Raw genomic sequence first — 22454 nt, forward strand, 5'->3', positions numbered from 1 at the left:
GTGTGTGTGTGTGTGTGTTGGTGCTGGTGGTTTGTGTGTGTGTTTATTTGTTTATTTGTTCTAGATTGTTGACGTTTGTACATGAAATGGAAGGGGTGGCTGTGAGTAAATACAATGTGTGATGACTCAGATGATCGTTGCTAGCTTTCATCCTGAAGTCCAAGAACACAGATCTATTTAAATGCTGAACATGGCCAATATTTTCTTCCCACCACATGTCCTACAAATATTTTTCTTTCTCTTCTGCAGCATCTCCCAGTGAGTTTAAAGCATTTATCAATGGAATTCTGTTTTATTTATATGGCACTTTTTACAAAGACACTGACAATAAGACAGTTTTTTTACAGAAAAAAAGGAAAAATAGGTCTGAGGGAGCTTCAGATGGAGAAGGACTCCATCCTCTGCCAGCTGGCCTGGTATCAATAGGTAAAGTTTGGCTGAACAGTAATAGGCAGCTGATAGGGAATCTTGTGGAAATATAATTGTGGTTTGGGAGATGGCTGGAGTGTTAGACTAGATCGTAAAAAGACAGGCAAAAATATAATTTCTAATAAGTTGATCAGAAGAACAGGATAAGCCTTACATAAATGTAATATACTGCCATATACTGTAAATATGTGCACTAAAACATATTGATATATTTGAAGTAGTCTGCCAATACATTTTGAAGTGTTGTCAAAATATATTTTATGTCGGCACTTTTGTTGGTATATTCTATTTCTGTAAGGGGATACATCTTGGCCTTCAGCGTGCATGAGTGTGCGTAGGGACTTCTCCTTGTTCATCTACACACTGACAGTGAAAGAAGTGGCTGACACTCAGTACTTTGTACTCTCTTTCTTTTTTGTGTGGGATACATGTGGAATTGCATGTTCTCCCCGTGTCAGGGTGGGAATCCTCCGGTTTCCTCCCACAGCCCAAGGACATGCAGGCAGGCCAATTGGAGACTCTAAATTGCCCATAGGTATGAGTGTGTGAGTGAATGGTGTGTGTGCCCTGTGATAGATTGCTGACCAGGATGTATTCCTGCCTCTCGCCCAATGCACTCTGGGATAGGCGCCAGCACCCCCCGTGACCCTGACCAGGATAAGAGGGTATAGCTAATGGATAGATGGATGGATATATAAACAAATAAATTGTATAACAGAATTATGGCGGGATATCTGCTGGGATGTTAGTGAAGGATTAAATGCAGGAGACCGGTGATCTTTGTGTAGTGTGTCTGCATGGCATTATTGTTTTCACAATAATGGCACAGTTTTTTTTTTCTGTTCAGATGGGTTTGGAACAGAGAAGCAACCCTGCAATGACTGCATGTTATGCTTGGCTGTAAAATAACAATCCTGGCACAGATGTGTGGTCTAGTTTATAGCCGCAGAACTATTCATACGATCATCATTGTTTGCTGTGAATCGTCGTAGCGACGAGGCGCGTTCCACCGCACACCTCTGTTCTATTGTAGCGGTCGATGAGGGTGTGGGCCAGGCCTCTGAACAGGCGAGGGACCGACACAAACGCCCGTCCGCCCGAAACCACCGGGGGGGAGACGTGCTCATTGCGGTGGACCTGCCCCAGTTTCTTTAGAAACAGGACAGAGCGGCACGGCGGCGCACAAATAGTGGTTAACCTCCTTGGGTTTCTGCTGTTAACGGCAGAGGACGAGGGCAACAATGAGCTGGAACCGCAGAGGGGGGGCGGGTGGGGGGGTGGGGTTGCTCAGGTGCGTTTAAGTAGGCCGTTTCCATGCGCGGCCCAAGCCCCCCCCCCCCCCCCCGTGTCCTAGTTTAACCCGAACTGCCTGTCACTTCGCCCCCGTTTAGCACAATGTCCGGGACAGGAGCTGTTTACTTGCTGTGGGCTGGGGAGCATGTGCAGTGTGCTTACTGAATGGGGGGGTGGGGGGGTAGGGGGGGGGGGGGGCTGAACACAAGCAGAGGGCCAGGCAAGGTCTGACACTGGCAGCAACATTCATCTCCCCTTCTGAGGGGGAACGTCTCCACTTAGAATTCAGGATGTTCCCCCTCAGTCACACAAAGGTACAATCACTGGTCCCCTTCCTGGTCCCCTACTACACTTGATTAAGTGTGTCTGGTTGTGGCAGATATCCTTTTTTTTTCGGTCTCCAAGAAGCAATTACCTAAATGTGATCATTATTACTATTATTGTTGTTCATTTTTTAAACTGCACGTTTGTAAGACTTAAGGGACATTGCAAGCTCTGTGAAAATGCTCTAAACTGACCCTACTGTATGCTTCAAACAATAGAAAGTTTGAAAGGCCATAACTCTTGACCCAACTGACCTTGAGCAACACAGCTGTGAATAAAGCTTGAAGCAATATTCTGCTTCAAAGTACTAGTGCCACAGTGGATATTATGCACATTGCTGAAAATCATAGTTGCAGCAGCTTTATTTTGCTTTGACGTGGTATAGAGAAGTCCTTCACATCAATCTCCAGTTCCTCTTTTGCAGCAGACGCCAGTCACAATTTGTATTCGGCCTTCTGTCTTCGGCTCCGCCTCCTGCATTATCTTAGAGCGCTGTAGCCTCCAAACAGCATGAAGCCACATCCTGCTTCCTGTGCGCATGCTTCCTCCTTCCCTCAGCCCCTTGAGGTTCTTAGTTAGCACGTGGTACCAAAATGAAGCTTTGCGCACCGGTGTGAAAGGGCATGCTGGGAAGGTTTTTCTTCTGCGTCGTGGTTTGGCTGGGTCAAAGCACTTAGGGTTTGAGGGATCCAAATAAAATGACACCTTTTTGTGAAATTATTGCATAAAATAAAAATAATAACATTCAATATTCAATATATAGAATAACAACATCCTAATTGATAGTCAACGTGTTTTTCACATGGAAAGGTCATGTCTGAATCTCTTCAAGTTTAGTTAAAGGAGACCTAGGGGCAATTTGATTGAGCTTTTTAAATTCATAAAGGGGACTAACAAAGTGAACTACATGAGATTCTTCAGTCTGAGTTCTGTTAGTCGAACGAGGGAGCATAAATGAAGATTAGGAAAAGGTAAATTCCGCTCAGACATTAAGAAGTATGTTTTCACATAGAGCGTAGGGCGTTGTGTGGAACAGCTTGCCAGGTCTGTAGTAGAGGCAGAAAATCCTTGGGTTTTCAAGACCAATCTTGACGTGGTGCTAGATGCTATGTAGTTTTTAGGTAATTCGGTGAGCATTAGTTACCCTTTAGAGGTAGTAAAATGGCAAGCATTGTTGGGTTGAATGGTCTGTTCTCATCATTATGTTATGGTATGTCATTCTGTGTTATGTATGTTAAAAATACAAATGAAAAAAAGTGAACTGTACTTAGAATTGAAAAAAAAGTATACTCTGTGACAAAACACAAAGCATTTGACTGTGATTCCATACACATGAATGTATGTGTAAGCAGGAACTCTGGGATTGAAGCCATGAGCAAATTAATCGCAGCTTTAATTTTTTATACATTTTGTTAATGTTTTTGCATTTGTCTGTAATCCTGCAGTGCAGCTCTGGTCTGTGCCAGCTGTCAGTGTGCTTCCATCCCATCTTAAATACATTATATGACCAAAAGTATCTGGACACCCCTTGGCCTGCGGTTTGTTTTTCACGGTTGAGGCTATGCCGCTTAGATCCAGTGGAGGCAAATCTCAATGCAATGACATTTTAGGTGATTCTGTGCTTCCAGCTTTGTGGCAGTTTGGGGAAGGCCCTTTCCTGTTTCAGCATGACAGTGCCCCCATGCACACAGAAAGGTCCATATCGAAATGTTTTTGTTGAGAACGGTGTGGAAGAAATTGATTGGCCTGCACAGAGCCCTGACCTCAACCACATCCAACACCTTTGGGATTAATTGGAAATCCAACTGTGAGCCAGGTGTAATCACCCAATCAGCATCAATCCTCATTAATGCTCTTCTGGCTGAATGGAAGCAAATCCCTGCAGCAATGCTCCAACATCTAGTATAAAGCCTTCCCAGAACAGCAGAGGCTGTTATAGCAGCAAAGGGTGGACCAGCTCCATATTAATGCCTAGAATTGTGGATGAGATGTTAGAGGTCAGGTGTCCACATACTTTTGGCCCTGTAGTGTACCTCTGCAGCCCCCGGATTTTTACCATGTGCAGGAAAGTGCAAATAGAGCGACATAATGGGGGGGGGGGTGTTGGGGACAGTCCTGAGGAAGACTTTGCTCCTGAATATTTCTGGTTTTGAGAATCATGGGAGTCAAGGAAGGCTTGATGACCTTGAGCCAGGAAAGTTCATTTAGAGTAAAATACTTAAACACAATACCTTGAGTTTCTTCTCAGGCATGATTACCAGTAACAGACATTTCAGCTTATAGTCCAGTGCAAATTCCTTTGCTTAATGAGAAGCATCGTTGTGCCATAGCTGCCAGTTTGACTCCCCAGGCTTTGAAGGAGCTGGGCTGTGCTGCAGGGATTGGGGGAATGTGGCGGGGGGGGGGGTCATTATCGGTGGGTTTGAGAACGCTGTCCGCGCTAGTCATACGACAGGTGCTGTTATTACCCGGGAAACGGTGATGCATTCCACCACATACCGGAGGGACTGTTTCATTCTTCACCGTGCGGTACGAGGATCCCGCTCACTCCGGTGGTGAAAGACTGTCTTCTGTTCAGCGTTATCTCGCATCTTGCACGCACTTCCCCTGCCAAGCCCACTGGCTATGGAAAAACAATTTAGCTGGACTTAATTTGCCTGGGCTCATTCTTTCGGTCCTCGCTTTCCTGTGGCTTTCAGACTTAACCGTTGAGAATCATCTCAGTATGTGGCTGCACTGTGCGCATTAAATACGACCAGCCACAGCTAGGTCAGGGCGATGGATGGGAAATGTGTAAAACATACATGTTTTTGGTCTTCATTCTTCATCGCATTAGTGTATGACACATGGAATATTCCTATTATACTTCATACAGTGGATCATATATTTTAAATGTTTTTTTTTTTATTTTTTAAAGTAAATAAGTAATCAGAAGCAAAGATGAGCATCAGAATTGCCATAATGTCTGGATAATAAGGTGAGTTTTATAAGATGATGAAAAACATGCTCATTATTTAAAAACAGCTATACCAGGGCTGAACCCCAGTACAGGGGTTTGGCATATTTATGGGAACAGTTCCTAGCACTAGGATTCACCTCAGAGCACTTCCAGGGAAATGGCACGTTAACAACCCTTTCTCATTCTGAAACACCCTCCCGCAGCAACCCAACTGCCACCGGAGCCAAAGCTGATAATCAGAACATTTTAAACCACATACTGAAATGTAATCGCTTTGGTTTAGTTTCGCTACCAAATAATGTCTTTGTTGCGCTTTTACAATGTTGAAAAGTATAGGAATTCCACCTCTTGTACACTTTCAGATTATTTACCATTAACAGCTGTGCAGTATCACTGTATCAATTTGTAATCTCAAGAAATCCTCAACAAACAATGAACACAAAAAATGTTCTCTCTCTCTCTCTCTCTCTCTCTCTCTCAGGAGTCCCCTCCTGAATGGGGTTAAAGGCTAAATGAAAGCTAGTTGCCTAGAGCCTAACCACTTTTTCCATTCTTGCTGGAAAATTTCCAGTGCTATTTATAAGAATACTTAGGCCTGTGCGATCGCTGATGTCTGTCAGCCAGGCGAAAATTTCAACAAATGATATGAAAAAGCGGTGAGAGGCCAAGCAGAAAGAGAGCAGGACTGGGCCTAGCTGCTGAACATGAGCAGAAGTCTGGAGCTTTCTAGGCTATCCAATTTACTGGGCCAATATTTCAGTGATAATTCCCCCTCCCCTGATTCGCTCTCTGGTACCTTATGCTGAGCTTATTCCCAAACGCTCCCCTCTCCTCGCTCCCCTCTCCACGCTCAAATGTAGCAAACCCATGACCCGCTTCCCATTTCCCATGTACCCCTGCTTCTGAGAAACCCAAGATGTCTGTCCACAAACAAAGCTTTCGATTCCCAGCTCAGAACGTTTCTTTTCCCAGAAAAAAATCAATAAAAAAAGGTCTCTCACTACCCCGAATCGTACAGAGGCTCAACGCATCAAATACACTCTAAATTCTTCATGAAATGTGTATTTAAAATGGATTGAATAAACATAGCATTTGTACTGAGAATTACTTTCTTTTTTTTTGAGGGGGGGGGGCTGTAAATGCCTTATTTCTGAAACTGAGTGAGAGAAGGACTCATCCAACATGGTTGTCTTCCAGAATAACCACAGCTGTTAATTAGTACATTGTTTACAACTGACCTGACAGGGGTTATTATGGAAAGGCCGTAAACTTTGTAAACAAAGAGATTTCTTTTATTGATCAATGGAGCATAAACAGCAGGAAGTTGTACTGTCAAACTGCCACCTGCCAGACACACAGACGGACGAACGGACTGACAGACAGGGCTCTTGAGCACAGCTCATGGCTAACAGAACATCAAAAGGAAGGCCGCCCAGAATTAAACCAAACAGAGAGGCAGCAGATCACAAGCTTGAGATGAAAGATGGTGGGGGGGGGGGGTTGAGGTGGGGGGGGGTGGACTTGATGAGAGAGAGAGGAGAGGGAGAGAGGGAGCCAGCGTTTCCCAGAAATACACCAGGCTGCAGGCTTCAGCCCCGAGAGCCAAAGTGCTCGCAATTCAGACACGCGGCTCAATTCTTACCTCAACCAAACCCCCAGAACGTGGGATTAAACGGCAACTGAATGCAATGGCAATGTAAAATAGGTACTTTCTATGAGGTCCACAAAAAAAACTGTGATTTCCCACCGAGTCAGTCTCCTTTGTTAGGTGGAGGATAATTTAAATCTAAAAAAATGGCCCGTGCGATAATCCAGCTCATTTAAATCCATCAGATTTTTTTTTAATTTCTGATTTTCTGACGTCTAAACAGAGATTAAACCCAATCAGCCGGTGTGTGCTCAGCGTTAATCTGATAAACAGTCTCACCGCTCTGCTTTCTCACGCTTAAAAAAGGCCTTTATTAGATATGCTTACATGCTTCTCCAAATTGAATTAAGTGCCTTTGCCAATAGAACACCCAGATATGAAGACCAAGGTCCTGGCCATCTTAAAGACTGAAGCAAGAAGCATGTCGTGGACACAGTCACTACTGAAGAAGACAGACACCGTGCATGAAGTGCTCCTGCTGATTGCTCCAACCATTTCTCAAACGGAGAGAGAACCTTTCAACAAAACAAGAAAGTAAGTGTATGTACTTACACTAAAGCAACATGCACCAGGTCTAGGTCTGACGGGATGTCTTTTGTACGGTCTATGCCTCTGTGCTATGTCTCCGCCATTTTGAATACATTTTGTTCTTATGTTAACATCCATCCATCCGTCCATTATCTACCCACTTATTCCTGCTCTCGGGAGGTGCTGGAGCTTATCCCAGCATGCACTGCACGAGAGGCAGGAATACACCCTGGACAATTTGCCAGTCCATCGCGGGGCAATTTATATTAACACTATATTCTAAATGAAACTTAACATTAATACTTTTGTAGCCAAAATCAACTCCACCATAGGACTACATCAAGCTACACTCCCCTTTAAGTGTGTTTTTAGAGGGACAGGAGGCTCGTCTGGTCAGTATTCCCCACAGGTAGAGCCCCAAAGGACTGCTGTATAATGCTGTACCTTAGCAATGGGCCAAAAGCTGTGGGTCAGTTTCTGAGTCGGTTGTGAGTAAGCTGCGGGTTGGTTTAGTGTGCACAATGGCTAGATTTAAATGATGTGTGGCTCACTCACTGTCCACATAGATTTAGCAGAAGAGTCACTGGAGGTGACTGACAATGAAGAGTCCCACCCCCACCCTCCCACCCCCTCTCTGTTTATGTGGGTGTGTGTATTGTAACTTACTCAATGCAAGAGTTCCTTTCTTCTTAGACTTACAACACCTCTCTTGATTTAATTGGAAGATAAGTACTTGGATCTAGTTTCCGCAAAATGCTGTTAGCTTCCGGCCATCAGTTCACAGGGGAGCATGTGGGAATGACACGACCAGGATTTCCACAGAGATCTGAAAATCAAGCAAGGGGTGCATTTGCTCCTTGTATAAATTTTAACTTGCACTGCTTTAATAATAAGCAGTCATCTCAGAATCACGTTTCGCAATTAAGTTCGTAGAGATGTCCCCAGTGAATTGGTGCAGAGCAGTGCGGCTCTGCGCAATGCCGTCTGCAAGTTGCCAACGTCTGTACCTGTTTTATCCAGATGGGGGCGGCAATAGACGCATACTTCCGCGTTGCTGAATGACTCCCGTTACCTCTTTTGGTCTCTATTAGTTTCCTTCTTTGTCTTCTCTGGCTTGCGAGACGCTAACGTTAGCTGTTTTACCATCAAACAGCTGCGCTGCATCAATCTGTATAAGCCCTACGCTCTCCCTCACTCTGTTTTACTCCCCCTCCCCACCCTCACTCTCTCTCTCCCTCTCTCTCTCTAACACACACACACATACACCCTCAACATCGCAGCAAATTGTGTCCTGCAAGAGCTGGCACCAAACTGACGCATCCATGGAGCGCTCCTTCCGCTTTCGACTTTCATACTGCACAGCGTTAGGATTTAAAGTAATATAGGGACAAACCCTACAGAAGCACACAATTGCACATTGTTTACGTATTTGACGTGAGGATATTACATCAATTCCGTTTTGAAACTTTTCGAACCGTCCGTCCGTCCCCACGCTCCCCTCACATCCATTCCCCCTGTCATTCTTCTCCCTTTAAGATTGCTATCGCTAACTGAAATCTTCCTCTATGGATGGGATTGAAGCCGGGAGGATGTCTCCCACTTTCCGAGCCCGGAGTCGGCCGCTGCAAGTGATGCTAAACCAGAGGAAGATCAAAGCGAAGAGGAAAAAGCGAAAGGAGTTGCTTTGGGGGCAACTGAGCTTCCTGGGGGTCTTGTTCATTGTGATGTCGGGATTTTCCTGTCTGGCCAAAAATTCAGGTGAGCTCGCCACTTTGTTTCAGAAGTCAAATTAAGAGAAATAAATTATTGCCCGCAAGAAGAGGAAAAGATGTCAACGGGCCTGGAGAAAGTTAAACGTATTTTTTGTGTAGCTATTGAGTTATGGAAATTAGTCTTGCACGTAACCTATGAAAACGCTATTTTATATAGGCTAATTGCACTTTCTTTACCGAAATGCTACTGAACTGAGTTGCCAGTATCCGGTACGATGCATTTCGATAAGCTATTGCTTTTCATAGTGCCATGTTATACGAAACGTGCTGTAAATACGAAAGCGAAAACTACAGCAATAAGTTCATAGGCTACACACATTTTCTTGTCATTCTTGTGGCTGAACTCGAAAATACGACATAGAATGCAATATATGCGTAATTGCGACCCACCGTTTTGAATCACCATGTATTATAACACGCAGTATGCTATTAATTTGAATGCTGTACACCGTACGACAGACTACAGTAAATTTGATCATCGATGATGCTGTTTTCTGTTTTGTTTTGTTTTATTTCTCGGCAAAACGATAGCAGTTTAGAAAGTCTGGGTCCGAACACAAAACGCTGGGGGAAAAGTGAAGGGGTGAATCAGTCCAACATAGTTGCGATTTACAGCCTATTTCAATAATCAACTCCGCCAATAATTGTTAGTGTAATTAGCCTAAGTAGCATCTAAAACTACATCATTAGAGACATGTCATGTTGTTCTGTTTGACTAGCCCACATGATCGATATCGGCACATTAGTTTGCACATCTGCGCGAAGGCGTGATGTCCTCTCTGACGTTTGACGTGTGATTACATCTTCAAGGCTTCATCCAAATCACTCAGCTCTGCTTTACATCCGATGAAGGCTACTTGCTCTACGACGTCGTATAAAAAACTCTTTGTGCATACTGTATACTCCTCACGTAGTCCAGTGGTTTGTGCTGATCATTTCGTTGTCTAGTTCTTGTCCGCAAATACCATTAACAAGCAATATTACGCACACGATACTGGAGAGGTAGTAACCTATTGCTCGATTATTCTGTTAATCGCTTTCAAGACCGCCTAGTTCTCTTGTTCCTGTTCCTTTTTCAAGCGTCATTTGAAGCTCAAGCAATCGAATTCCATTTGCGCCTCTTGAGTGACGTTTCTTGGATGCGCTATGTGAGCTTTTGTCGTGATTAAAATGTTCGAAGCCTAATGCTTGCTCAAAAAACGAACTCCCCATTTAAGTGATGCATTAATAAAAGTTTGTTTTGGACATAATTTTCCCACATGGTTTGGTTTTATTCCTGGGTCACAACCGAACATTGTCAGATTCCAAACTTTAAAATTGGTTTAAGAATCCTCTGAATTGTATTCCTACGCTCCATCTGTTCACCCACTATGGGTGCCTCGTAAAAAAAAAACAATTACAGCAAGGATATTGAGCGATTAGCGTGAGAAAATATTTCTAACCCGTGCCACTCAGTGTACTAATCTCTGAGCATCAATGTCATTTGCAGAAACCATTATGCTTAAGTTGTATGCATTATCTCTTCTGAGCCATTTGTCAGTCCTAAGTATCCAATGCCTCGGTTTCACGATGACAAAGTGTGCGCTTTCATGTGCCGCCTGTACACTAATGTGTACTTCAGAAATTAAGCAGATTATTCCATTGCATAACATATACTGTAATGTATGTGCCTTGCATTTGATGCTCTTGCACAATTTCTGTGAGTGGCCCCCTGATCATGAGTTCTGAGGGGCTCATCTCCATATAGGTAATGACAGGAAGTGGCATCATTGTCACTCTACGCTCCCCAAGTTTTTTCTACAATGCAGGTGTGCATGTGTTGGGGGTATACTTTCAAAAAGGTGGCTCGCTTCAAGACTGAAGTCATTAAACTGTCTGAAGCAATATGTTTATTTTTTTCTACATTTGATTAGCACATAGTTTGGAGACTAGAGGAACGGTCAAGTTTTTTATATAGTTTTGTCTTTCAGTCAAGCCCTGCTAAATGATAACGTAGACCTTCAGAAACTCCAACAAACTCTGTTAATTATATATCTCAGTAACCCACCTCTTGTCCTCCACACTCCGGGAGTTTTATCAGCAAAGTGGACAAGGTATTTATTGTGCATTTGGGTTATTTTACAAAACTGCGTGAGGACAGTCGTGCCAGTGACATCACCAGAGGGGCTAAAAATCTGCTGTTTGACGACTGCTGACAGTGACAGTGCTCTCGTGCTGTTTTTTCATCTTTGCGCTTCCTCGTTGCTTATAGAGCTCGGTGACAGAGGCCTTTTTTTCCCAGCATCACTCGGGGAGAAAAAAAGTAAGACAGCTGGTCAAAGAGACCTGCCAAGCAAGCCTGAATGATGAAGCTGCTGAGCTGGAGAAAAGTTAGAGGGGAATATGATGTATGTAGAGAAGCAGCAGTATAATGAGAGGGAGGCGACTGTCATGTTCTGAACTGAGAGTGTGGGAGGGTGACAGGGACCTTTTTCCCTGGTGGATGGGGAGTATTCTTCAACAGACACCACAGTCTCATTCATCTTCTGTGCAGGGCTGTTTCAGACGTGAGAAGTGCCCTGTTTAGAGCGGTACCATCAAGAGCAGGTTTACAGCACACTCAAATCCCAGTTCAGTTACCCTTAAGTTGAACAGCCAAAGGAGCCCAAGTCTTTCCTTCATAAAATCTGGGGCCGTCTGATTGGTTTGATGGCTCTAGGCCATGGCTTTCCTCCCCTCTGGCTCCCTGGTGGTGGAATGAGCTCTCTGCTGCAATCAGGACAGCAGAGTCACTGTCTGTCTTCCACCAGAGTCGGAAAAACGCACCTGTTCAAAACGCTCGTCTGCTCCTCAGTGCAGAGCTCTGAATGTTTCTCAGTGCTTTATTAGCTCCACCCGTGCGACGTCTGAATCGATATCTTCCATTTGCTACTTTAAGAACTGCATTCTCCCTCTTGCACCTACTATGGCACTTTACTTGATCTTGTAGGTGTATGTGTTTACTGTTTCTCAGTAAATTATGTATTGACGGCTGCTATCGGTTGCGACCCTTACGACTTAACATTCATTGCCTGAACGTTTTTTGTAGGAACTTACATAAGTCGCTCTGCGTACAAATGTCTGCTGAGTACCTAGACTGAAGTGAAATTTGATTGTCGTGGGCAACGTGGTTTTAAATTTCCTCCCTGCAAACAATTGATGACGGGGTGTTTTCAGAACGGCTGTGGTTTGAGAGCATTTCTAAACACAGCCCTCGTGACTGCGTTGTTTGCCATCCGCTCAATGCTAACTCAGAAAGGAACATTTTAGCTTTTTGGCTGACGGATCCATTCTTAGTCCTGAGTCTGCATGATAGTGGGACTGCCTGCAACTGTGTGCATTCTCTGCTACATAAGTTATAAATTATGAGTAAAATATTCTGAATAAAAACTCTGGTGCACCATTTATTTTCTTTCAAAGGGAAACATTTTCTCTGGAAATCAGCATACACTCTATCAGCATTGTCCATGTAGCTTTTTGGAACCTGCTGGTACTCATTTTCTGAAAGAACACCCTACAGGGAGTAAATTTGTTCAGAAGGAGGAAGGCCAAATCTGCATAGAACAGAGAGAAAGCGCTTGTATGTTCGCAACTGGTTTTTATTTGATTTGCTACGACCTGACCGCTCAGTCACCTGAGAACATGGACTGCTCTTTCGCATGTAAACATAAACATGTCTAATTATTTTTTGTATATAGTCCCCCAAGGTGTTGTGTAACCTACCTGCTATGGAAATATGTTTTTTCTTGATCAAAGGCAACTTATGAAACACATCCTTGGTGGAGAATACTTGCTGTTTATAACAGTAGCTCATATATTGCGGATTGAGCTTCACTGACACCAGAAAGAATGGATGGAGTGGCGTGTGTACGTGTCAGCGCATTGACTGACATTATGGTACATGCATTACAGCTATCCTGTTTCAGAGTGTCACTTCCCCATTGAAGGGAATGCTAATATACATACTGCATTTACAGACTCTTATCCACGCTCAACAAGTGCATGTTTCATGTGAGAGGCGGAACACTGGTAAAGATATACTGAGCAGGTAAAGACCTCACTCTATACTTAGTTAGAATGAATGTTTCAAACCTGTGTATGTGTCACTACATTTATTTGCTGTACGGAACAGTAGCCTTAAGGCATGTAATGCATATCTAAACACATGCCTCCCGTTACTACATTTATTGACATGAAATTGACTCCATTAAATGTGTTCAAGCAACCGTTACCCTCTTGACACTCATAGCTCACCCAGTCGATTGCAATTAGAATTTCTCGCATTAATTCTATGTGTTTGGCATGTGTAGAAGCCTTTTAAAGTATGATTGCATCATAGATCTGCATTTAGTTTTTTGCGCCAGTAAAGGAAGTTCTTAGATGATAGTGCATTTATGGTTGTTTGGTGTAACCACACATACAGGAAACCTTTCTTGGGGAGTTTGTATTTACAGTGAAAGGACATATTACCAGATGAATCTGTGGTCACAAATCTTCTACGCCCTGAATGCTCAGGATTTCCACTACACTATTATTAAGAACAAGTTTAAAAAATCGTTCAGATTTTGAGAGCAGTTTGTACTGAGGGAAAGAAGACTATCCGTGTAGTTAAACTCCATTATACATATGTACACACGAAGGATTTTTATCAAATTAATTTTTAAATTAATTTAAAATTAATTTTTTTAATTTAATTTTTATTTTCTTGATTTTCATACCTACAGGTAAAAAAAAATGCAAGGCAGTGAAGTATTTTCAATTATGTTTCTTGGCATGATTAAAATGTACTGGGTGTATGCTGTATTTTTCAAATGCGGTCGATTATTTTCTGAGCTTTATTTTAAAAATAATAATTTGTTAAGTTACGGCAGTCAACAAGACCCCCGGGGTCTCGTTCCTCTTTGTTTCCATGGATACTCTGCCTAGTATGGACATAAGTGGGAGCTTTAGTTTAAAAAAAAAAGTTCTCAGAAGATTCCTGTGGTGGGCATAATAATGTGTCCACCGCACAAGGTAACAACAGAGAGGGTTTGACCCACTAATGCTATTGGTCAGGACCCAAACCAGCAAGCCTTCTCCTGTCCAATCTCTTTTATTCAGGACATTATCTGTTCCCGGCAATCTGTCTTCAGCAGAAATGCATGGGAGTCCTAAACTATTACTCATTCAGCCACAGATTCATGTAATAAATTGCTAGACATATAAAAATTGTGAAGAAAAATATTGACTTGACCGTATCATAAATGCATAATGAAAGTGAAGTCTACTTGTGAACAAGGCATGAGCATCTTTACCTTTGCAGTGACTACATTATTGCTGTCATCTACAATAAAAGAAGGCAGGAGCAGAGATTATGAGTCTAGTTTTGGGGAAATTGTTTTAAGGGAATTCACTGAAATTAATCTCAATGGGCAATTCCCCTACCGAGTCAAAGAAAACTATCCATTAAGGCCTGCTTCATAAATTCTGGTTTAAAGCCGTGGGGGGGAAACTGCTTCAGTTTTGCGTGCTCAATGTGGGTGTTTTTGAGAGCCCCAGGAGGGTGCCTGTCACACCCAGCAGAGTAGCGGGAGGGGGGTCCGAGAGGAGGGAGGGGGGTGGAGAAGGCTTCTCATCTCTGTCCACTTAGTTGCTCGGAGCTCTCATCCGTATCACAGGAAGACAGGGTTTCTACAAAAGCCCTCGCATTTATACAAGCAATAAAAGCAATGACTTTCAGGAAAATTACTTGACTGCGGCACTTCAAAGTGCCTGGCTTTTTAACTTGGAGATTTTGGAGCTCATTTAGAAATCAGTCATGTATAAATATCAAGTAAAGCATAGCCAGAGAAGCTGATTCTGGACCAAAATCCACAATTTCTACTCTAAATGGTTTGACTTTGGTTTGGAAAAACTGATCCCGAAGCCTGTTCATTTTAAGGAATATTGATGCGCAATGTATGCATCATTGGCAAATTAACGGTCCTGTTATTGCCTACCGTACAAAATGGCTCCTTGAACTGGGGGAATAGCACTTTGAAAGAACCTTGAATTTGTGACATTGGTGAGTGCAGAAACCTCAGAGAAAAATGTAGCGCTGAGAAGCTGATTTGTGAGACGCGTGGTAATGTAGGTTTTCTCTTCCATCTACCGACCACCAATCCATCAAGTTTCATTTGTGTGCCATTGGAGCTGCAGCATCTTCCTGCTAATGCACGGCGTTAGCTCGAGGTTAGGTGGTCAATCTGCAGAGGACGAGAGTAAATTAGACCGCTCTGTAATTAAGTGGAGTCTTTTTTTGTGTGCTTTCCGCTCAAATTAGAACGTAACTAATTAATAGAGAGGTCCTTTTTTTGGAAAGCACTTAGTCTGCAGTACAGGAAGTGATGGAGTCACAAGGTATATTTCCCAAAAGTGCAGGATGAGGTGACGGATGGGTTAGCTGCTTCAAGGTCTTCCCACGTGCTTCTCCAGCGTCGGTCTTGGTGGGAGGACCAGGGGGAGATAACTGAGGGGGGGGGGGGCTGTCCTACATACATTCACCACCAAAAATAGCACACCTTAAACCTCCTCATTATGGATTTGATATATTGTGCTGCGCTGCTCCTCTGTGCTTGCTTGAATGAAACGGGAGGAATCACTCCTGTGGTTTCCGTTTCTATGTATATGGGCACCTCTGTGTCAGAGAATGTTCGCTTTTAAAACCGTATTGGTGCCAGGCTATGTTTTGAAACCACCTAAAATGCAGATGGAATACATACCTGTGTCTTAAATGCTAGACTACACGTAAAACTCTGGTGAAGTTTATTATTTTCTTTCCTGGCAGTGCTGGACATAGCCAATAAACTCGTGTTTTGCTGGCAGCTGTTTTGAATTCGTTTCAACGCGCAGACATAAAACGGCAAACGGGACATACGTTTTGCGAAGGTGTAGCATATTGCATCAGCAATAAACAGATTCATGCTCTGTTCCTGGAGCCTCTTTAGAATTGCATCTTTAGTTTGAACGCTTCCTGGTTTACACAGTGTGGCATTGTGCCATTATCAAATAAACTTGGGAAAAAAACCCTTGGGGGGGGCCCTGGGACGCGGTCCATTGGTGGATACCATTTGTGTCGTCCGAACAAGGCCATTCTACAAAACTAAACCATGTGTTTCACTTAAAATCTCCAGGGACGTAACACACAGATTCATGGTGCAGTAACATTTGTGCCCCTAGTGTTTTAGCCTCTGCATGTAGCTATATTTAATATTTAAAAAAGGATGTAAAGGGAATCCAACACTATACAGGCATGACTCCAAATCATTGCAGTCAAACCAGCAGTAGGAACATGTCAGATTATTCTTGTAATTGCTTGTTGTGATAAATTGCTGTGTTGTTGAGCAAGAATAGAAAGCTCTGCCTTTGTATTTCTGCTGTGGTTCTTTTTAATTTACACGTCTTTTAGCTCCACATATTTCTTTGATTATGTGTCTGTAGTTTATTTTAATTTCCCTTTTGACAGTGTTGTTTTCTTAAATGCAGAATTTATTGCAGTTTTTCCACAGAACTCTATTCAATTCCTTGCAAATGAATATGCAATGCATATGTATGTTGTTTTTCTTTTCAACATGTGTAATATATTATTGGTAAGCTCAAGATTTACTTTGATCTGTTTGTAATTTAATTCATGACTTCTAAGTAATCCTGAATAATCATAACAATTTATTATTAGTATTATTATTATTATTATTATTCATATTAATAATAATAATAATAATAATAATAATACATGTATTTTGCATTTCAATAAATATGAATGCTTTACTTTGTGCATTTATTCAGATTCAGTCATTCTCTCAGTGTGTAAAATGACAAATAAGCTTAAAGTATTAAAATCGTCAAAAGGAGTTTGAAACCTCTAATCCGCTGAGTCCAATGCATTTGTATAATCCGCCATTTGATACGTTGTGTGATTACATAAACCTAGATCCAGATTTAATAGATTAGATTAACTGTTCTTGTTAGATTAGACAAAGACTGCGTGATTTCCAAACTATGTGTTGCCAACCTTCCCTTTTCTGCAATGAAGAATTGCGTAATGCGCATCTTACACTTCAGTTCTGTCACTGAGGTCTTGACTCTGTCTTACCATGCCTCTTCCTGTCTTATCAGTTGTACGAGTCTTTTAAACATTATTATCTGAGTTGTCCAGGCATATAGCTTGTCGCTTCCTGTGACTGTAGTCCTTCGATTATGGAGAGTGCCAAATAGATTATTTCCCGAAAGAATTACAACCAGCTTCTGTCATCCCACAGTGTCAGCTGAGAGGCAACACTTCACTATATATTGACACAATATTCAAATTATTTCCACTTTAAAATATTGCAATATATTATTCTTCTGTGAAATATGTTCCAAAAATGTTCACATATTTACAGTATATTGCAGTATATTCCAATTCCATGAGGAGTGTGCTACTGCTACTGACACAGCCGGCTGCAGGGTTCTGGTCGACAGGGGGAGTCGCTCTTGTGTCGTAAGATGAGGGTGGGGGTTCATTACCGACTGAAACAGTCCGGTTTATAGACCACTCCACAGAGCTTCTGGTCACAGTCGGCTCTGGAATGGATTGGACTTTTTCTTCCTCCCACTCTCCCTTCCCAGCGTGTGATCTCCTGTAATTTGCACCATGTTTCCTTCTCCTATCGTTCACTAACTGAAGGACAGATCGGTCAGACCACGTTACTTCACAGCACACTGGCTACAAGTGGTTAAGGCCATCGACTGTTTGCTCGCTGTTTGTCTGTTTTGAGCCCTGTTCTCTCATTCTGTATGCCTCATGCCAGTTAAAGTAAACTATAATAAAATAAGAATGTTTACCTCTTTGTAGCTTATTTAGCAACCTATGTTTCCATCATAATTTTTTACCTTTCCATCTTAAATCAGCAATGATTCTTTTTCACTTTTTAGGAATTTGTTGGCTCTCTGGGTTTTCGTACAAGCCCAGGGACCACATTTATTCACAAGGAGTAAATGGTTGAAAACTTTAGTTTCTGAATGTGCAGTACAATGTCGAAGAGCGTTTGTGTCTCCTGGGTGTTTGTCTACCTGCTTATACCCAGTGCTTAATTTGTGCCAGATCCTGCTGGAACAGGATCTCAGTTTAGCGCTCAGTTTAGTGTCCCGGGGTGTGCTTGCACTGATTCGGCAACTCTCGAAAATATGGAAATATGTATATAAATAAAAATTCAGCCATGGAATCCGTGATAGTTGGCTGCACCTCCCGATCCCTCTTCCCCTGCTTTGGCACTTTTTTTGTGCATGTTCCAGAACCCGTGAGGCCGTTCTGTCACCTCCTCACCCAGGCACGTTTTGCTCCAGCACCTCCTGATTTACAATCACTGCTTAGGCCCTGACCTCGCATCTTACTTGACCTCTCGAGCATGTGATAAAATTGCTGCTGTTTTACATGTAAGAGACAATACATAAAACATTTTTTAGGATGGGTGCCGTACTAGAATTATTTGCTGAATGCAATACAGGAACTGCCGCCGTGGGCTATGCATGGCAAATTGTGGTCCCTCATCACGGACGATCTGAGAGGGACGTTTAGTAGGTTTAGTTTTTTCTCAGGAGCTTTTTACTGGCTTATTCTGCTGAAGTGCTGAAGTGATGTGCTCTGTGGAATCTTGACTGTGGTTGGCAGCCCCATAGAGCAGTGCATTAACTGGGCATCGCTTTGGCCTGGGGAGGAGACAGACTGGTTGGGTTGTCTTATCTCACTGTGCCCGAGTGGCCTGCAGTCTGCCTGTGCAAGCTGTGCATAAACTGTGCTCTGACAGGAGTACTGTGCAGCTGAGCTGGGGGACTGCAGAGGGAGATTAAGGTGGGGGGGGGGGTTAGTCGCCAGCACTTTGGAGGAAAACAGAATTGGCTGAGGGTGCTTACGAATACAGTGGGTCTCTCAGAATGCCAAGGAAATTCACATTAAAAATAATAGGAAAATGCTTCAATAAATAATGACTTATATTCCACAGTAACAGCAGCACATTTAGCTGAACCCAGACCTTGCCCAGGTTGCAGAGCAACATTAGCATTAGCGCTGCAACCACAGTTAGCGACGCAGTTAGCATTAGTGACTGCAGTTACTGGCACACTTAGATTTCGCGCCCACAGTTAGCCAGCATGGATCTGTGCAGATGAGAGAAGCGAGGGTTGGCCCATGTGGAGAGGGTCAACCTGCCCGACAGCCTCCCGTAGGATAGGGACAGGATCTATGACCTCCCGTGACCCTGACCAGGAATAAGCAGGTATAGATAATGGATGGATGCAAGTTTATGAGTTCCCTGTGTCCTTGTGCTTGAATTCTACACAGTAATCTGTGTGTAAAAGAACACATCTCATGTTGGAATAAGTCGGTCCTAAGAGTGCCTGTACTCATTGCCCAGAGTCTGCAGGGGGAAATAGCTAAATCTGGTACAAAGCATCTCTATTCTCTTTGATTAATGTATTTGTATATAGTACTTGATAAAATAAATAAAACAAACAAAATAAACATTGTAACACAAGAACATCTTACATGCTGCTTGATAGATCAAAGTAGTGAAAATATGTGGAGAAATGACCCTTGTCCACTGTTCCATTGTGCCAGTGCATTATCCGTGTTTCAGCTCTCGCTCTCTCTCTCTCTCTCTCTCTCTCTCTCTGTCTCTCTCTCAAAGGGAAGATGAAATAAAGCTCCTGTTTTTTTTTTGTTTTTTTAAACTTGTGAGTCGCAGTTGAGTTGTTAATGAAGATGAACTGTGCGTTAAGGTTTGCCACAGAGGACAAACGGAGGCGCTAAACATAAAGCAGTGGTGACACTATGAGGTCGCGTTGTAGGACGAGTCTCCCCGCCGAAGGCGTTGTTCCACCTTTGGTGATGGGCCTGTCCGTGTGTGCACTGTTCCCCTTGTCAGGTGTGTCAGGTGACTCAGAATAGCCAAACAAGTCACTTTTTGCTGTGCTACTGTCCTACTCAGAAAAGTATAGCCCCTGTCGCTCTTGTCATAGATCCATCAGCAACCACTGTAATAAAAATGGGGAAATACAAACTAGTAGTTTTCCTGGTAGAACTTCACACCGTTTGTGGGTCAGAATGGTTCAACAGTCTCCTGCTATGTGCTTCCTACTGACAGTGTTTTCCATTAGACTGCATTATGCACTACAGAATTACCTTGCATTAAACGATCATCATAAAAGTTAATTGATTAATGAATTATTTAAAAGGTATTAACCAACTGAAGCCAAAGAGAGGAAAATCATTTGCCTTTAATTAGCTATATTTACACAAGAATGATCAGTAATAGTGAAAAGGATTTATACTATAACGCTATATATAACAGCATCTCACGTTGTAAAATTAACTGCAGATCCTCTGTGCCAGGAATTCCACACAAATATAATTTTACAGCGAGAGATTTTCCCCCTTGACAACGTTTAGAGTCTGCATAGCGAATAGTGTGTGTGGCAGCTTTAATGCATGTACTGTAGATGAGTGTCTATTTCTGTACACCACATAAATCTCAGAGACATTCATCTCTCTGCATGATTACAGACACCTTTTCCCCCATCTATGATATAGGAACTCTACGTAAAATCACCTCCAGCAAGAAGTGACCTGGACACTTACGTTCGCATTCAGTCGAAAGTAAGAGGCCAGATCAGTAAGATAATTACTGCTCTTTTTAACCGGGCTTTTGAAATGTGACTGCGAGGTTGTTTGAGAATCAACTGAAAGAGTTACCCAGAAATTAATAATTGGGAGTATTTATTAGAAGCTATTTTGTATTCAAATGCATTACAATCTTTAAAATATATAAACTGCTGTGTATACAATAAAATGAAAGATATGCCACAATGGAAGAAAAATGTAATTATAGCTATTGTAATCTACTCTGCGCACCTGATTATTGAAGAATCTCAGATTGAAAAATGACACCGGTGAATCAATTTTAAACTACTTATTGATTTCTCAAGAGTGCATCTTTTCAGTCTCTTCTAAATATTAACTTGATGCAAAGAAACTGACTGGGGAGGTTTGTTTTACAGTGAGGCCAGTAATTCCTTATATTCCAGCCTTGTAAAGCCACCGGTGAAGCAATAATTAACAGTCATCCCACTGCGATATATCTGACTCACCTCTGTTAGGCTAATGGATTCTCAGAGTGGGGACCCATTCATTGAGTGTTCATTAGAATTTGCCAATAATGTGCTAATGTTTATATGGCAACAATGAACCAGAAATGTTAAATGACCTGGTGAAATATTCAAAAAGGTTGCACCTTATGATATGATATATAGAATAACTATTGGTATTGTCAACTACTAGGAATAATATGTTTTGTTTCTCAAGGATCATATCTCATGTATGTGTAGTTAGGCATTTAGTTAATAGTCTTCTGCAGTGTGATGTTTAGTTGTACAGATTGTGCAGAATAAATTCTATCCACTGGAAAATACATTCTATCCATTTCCACACAAGTTCATTCAAGAAAAGGCTTTTGGATATCGCTTTCTTCCCTGTCAGACTTGTCTAATTTAATCCATTGTGTTAGAGGGATGATTTGTTGGATCTCACAAACTCATTATCTCAGACTCATTGTTTTTCCCTAATCTAATGAATCACCGCTTCATCATAGCAATTATCTCGCTATTTGTTCGGCTGGAAGGGCCGTAAATACACGTATCCGTTTTCAGATGATTCACGGCCCGCGCCCCGTCACCCGAAACGCACGCCGTGCCCACAACATCCTAATTGTGCATTTCTGTCACTTCCAGACACGATCATTATTTTTACGCCTGGTTATTATTCCTTAGCCGTTCCAGTCTATCTGAGGCTAATTGACAAAGTGAGGCCATTTCAGTTGAAACGCTTCATCGTCCCTTTATTCTTTTTTTTGTGCACTTGTCTTTTCCACAGGGGGTCCTTGAAGGTACTGTAGGGGGGTCGCTGGTTAGACTTGATATGCAATGACTGAGTACAGTGGGCTATTTAGATTCGGGAAAATTTATCTAAATATAAAACCTTTTTGAAATATAGCCCTCTTAACATGGGGATCCCTGGATCAGGAAAGGTTGAAAACCTCTGCTCTAGCATACATATGGAAAGGCTTTGTGTTGGGGTAGCCTGCTTTTTCCATTTAATTTAACAAGGTAGGTAAACACAGAACTACAATTTTGAGTTACTGTGACGACCTGAAGAGTCATAGTTGTTAGGGAATGGAAGGGATTATATTGCTGATAAGGTGGGTTGAGTAGATGGAGAGAGCCATTAATGCATTGGGGCATATTCTTTTTTTGTGGAAAGAAGAGTGCCCCCTACTGACCCATCAACACAATACTAATCAAGCCCAACCCCTGCTTAGCTTCTGGAGCTGGACTTAAAGAGGAGATTAAAGGGAGATTTGGCTGCTGGAGAGGAGCACGTGCGAGGCCCTCGCTGGATGAGCGCTTTGGGTGTCTGCCGCTTGCAGATGTCCGC

At 42.5% G+C, this 22454-nt stretch overlaps 1 protein-coding gene across 1 annotated transcript in view; it reads left to right on the plus strand.

Annotated features, from left to right (window-relative positions):
• Positions 1-8278: 8278 nt before the first annotated feature.
• slc24a3 (solute carrier family 24 member 3) overlaps positions 8279-22454 on the plus strand; it is a 66858-nt gene continuing 52682 nt past the window's right edge. Inside the window, exon 1 of the mRNA XM_064317351.1 lies at positions 8279-8939. Within this exon, the coding sequence (XP_064173421.1) occupies positions 8747-8939 (193 nt within the window). The 5' untranslated portion in view covers positions 8279-8746. The remainder of the gene's footprint in view (positions 8940-22454) is intronic.

The sequence above is a fragment of the Anguilla rostrata genome, chromosome 18 (assembly GCF_018555375.3).
Source record: "Anguilla rostrata isolate EN2019 chromosome 18, ASM1855537v3, whole genome shotgun sequence".
Classification (NCBI taxonomy): domain Eukaryota; kingdom Metazoa; phylum Chordata; class Actinopteri; order Anguilliformes; family Anguillidae; genus Anguilla; species Anguilla rostrata.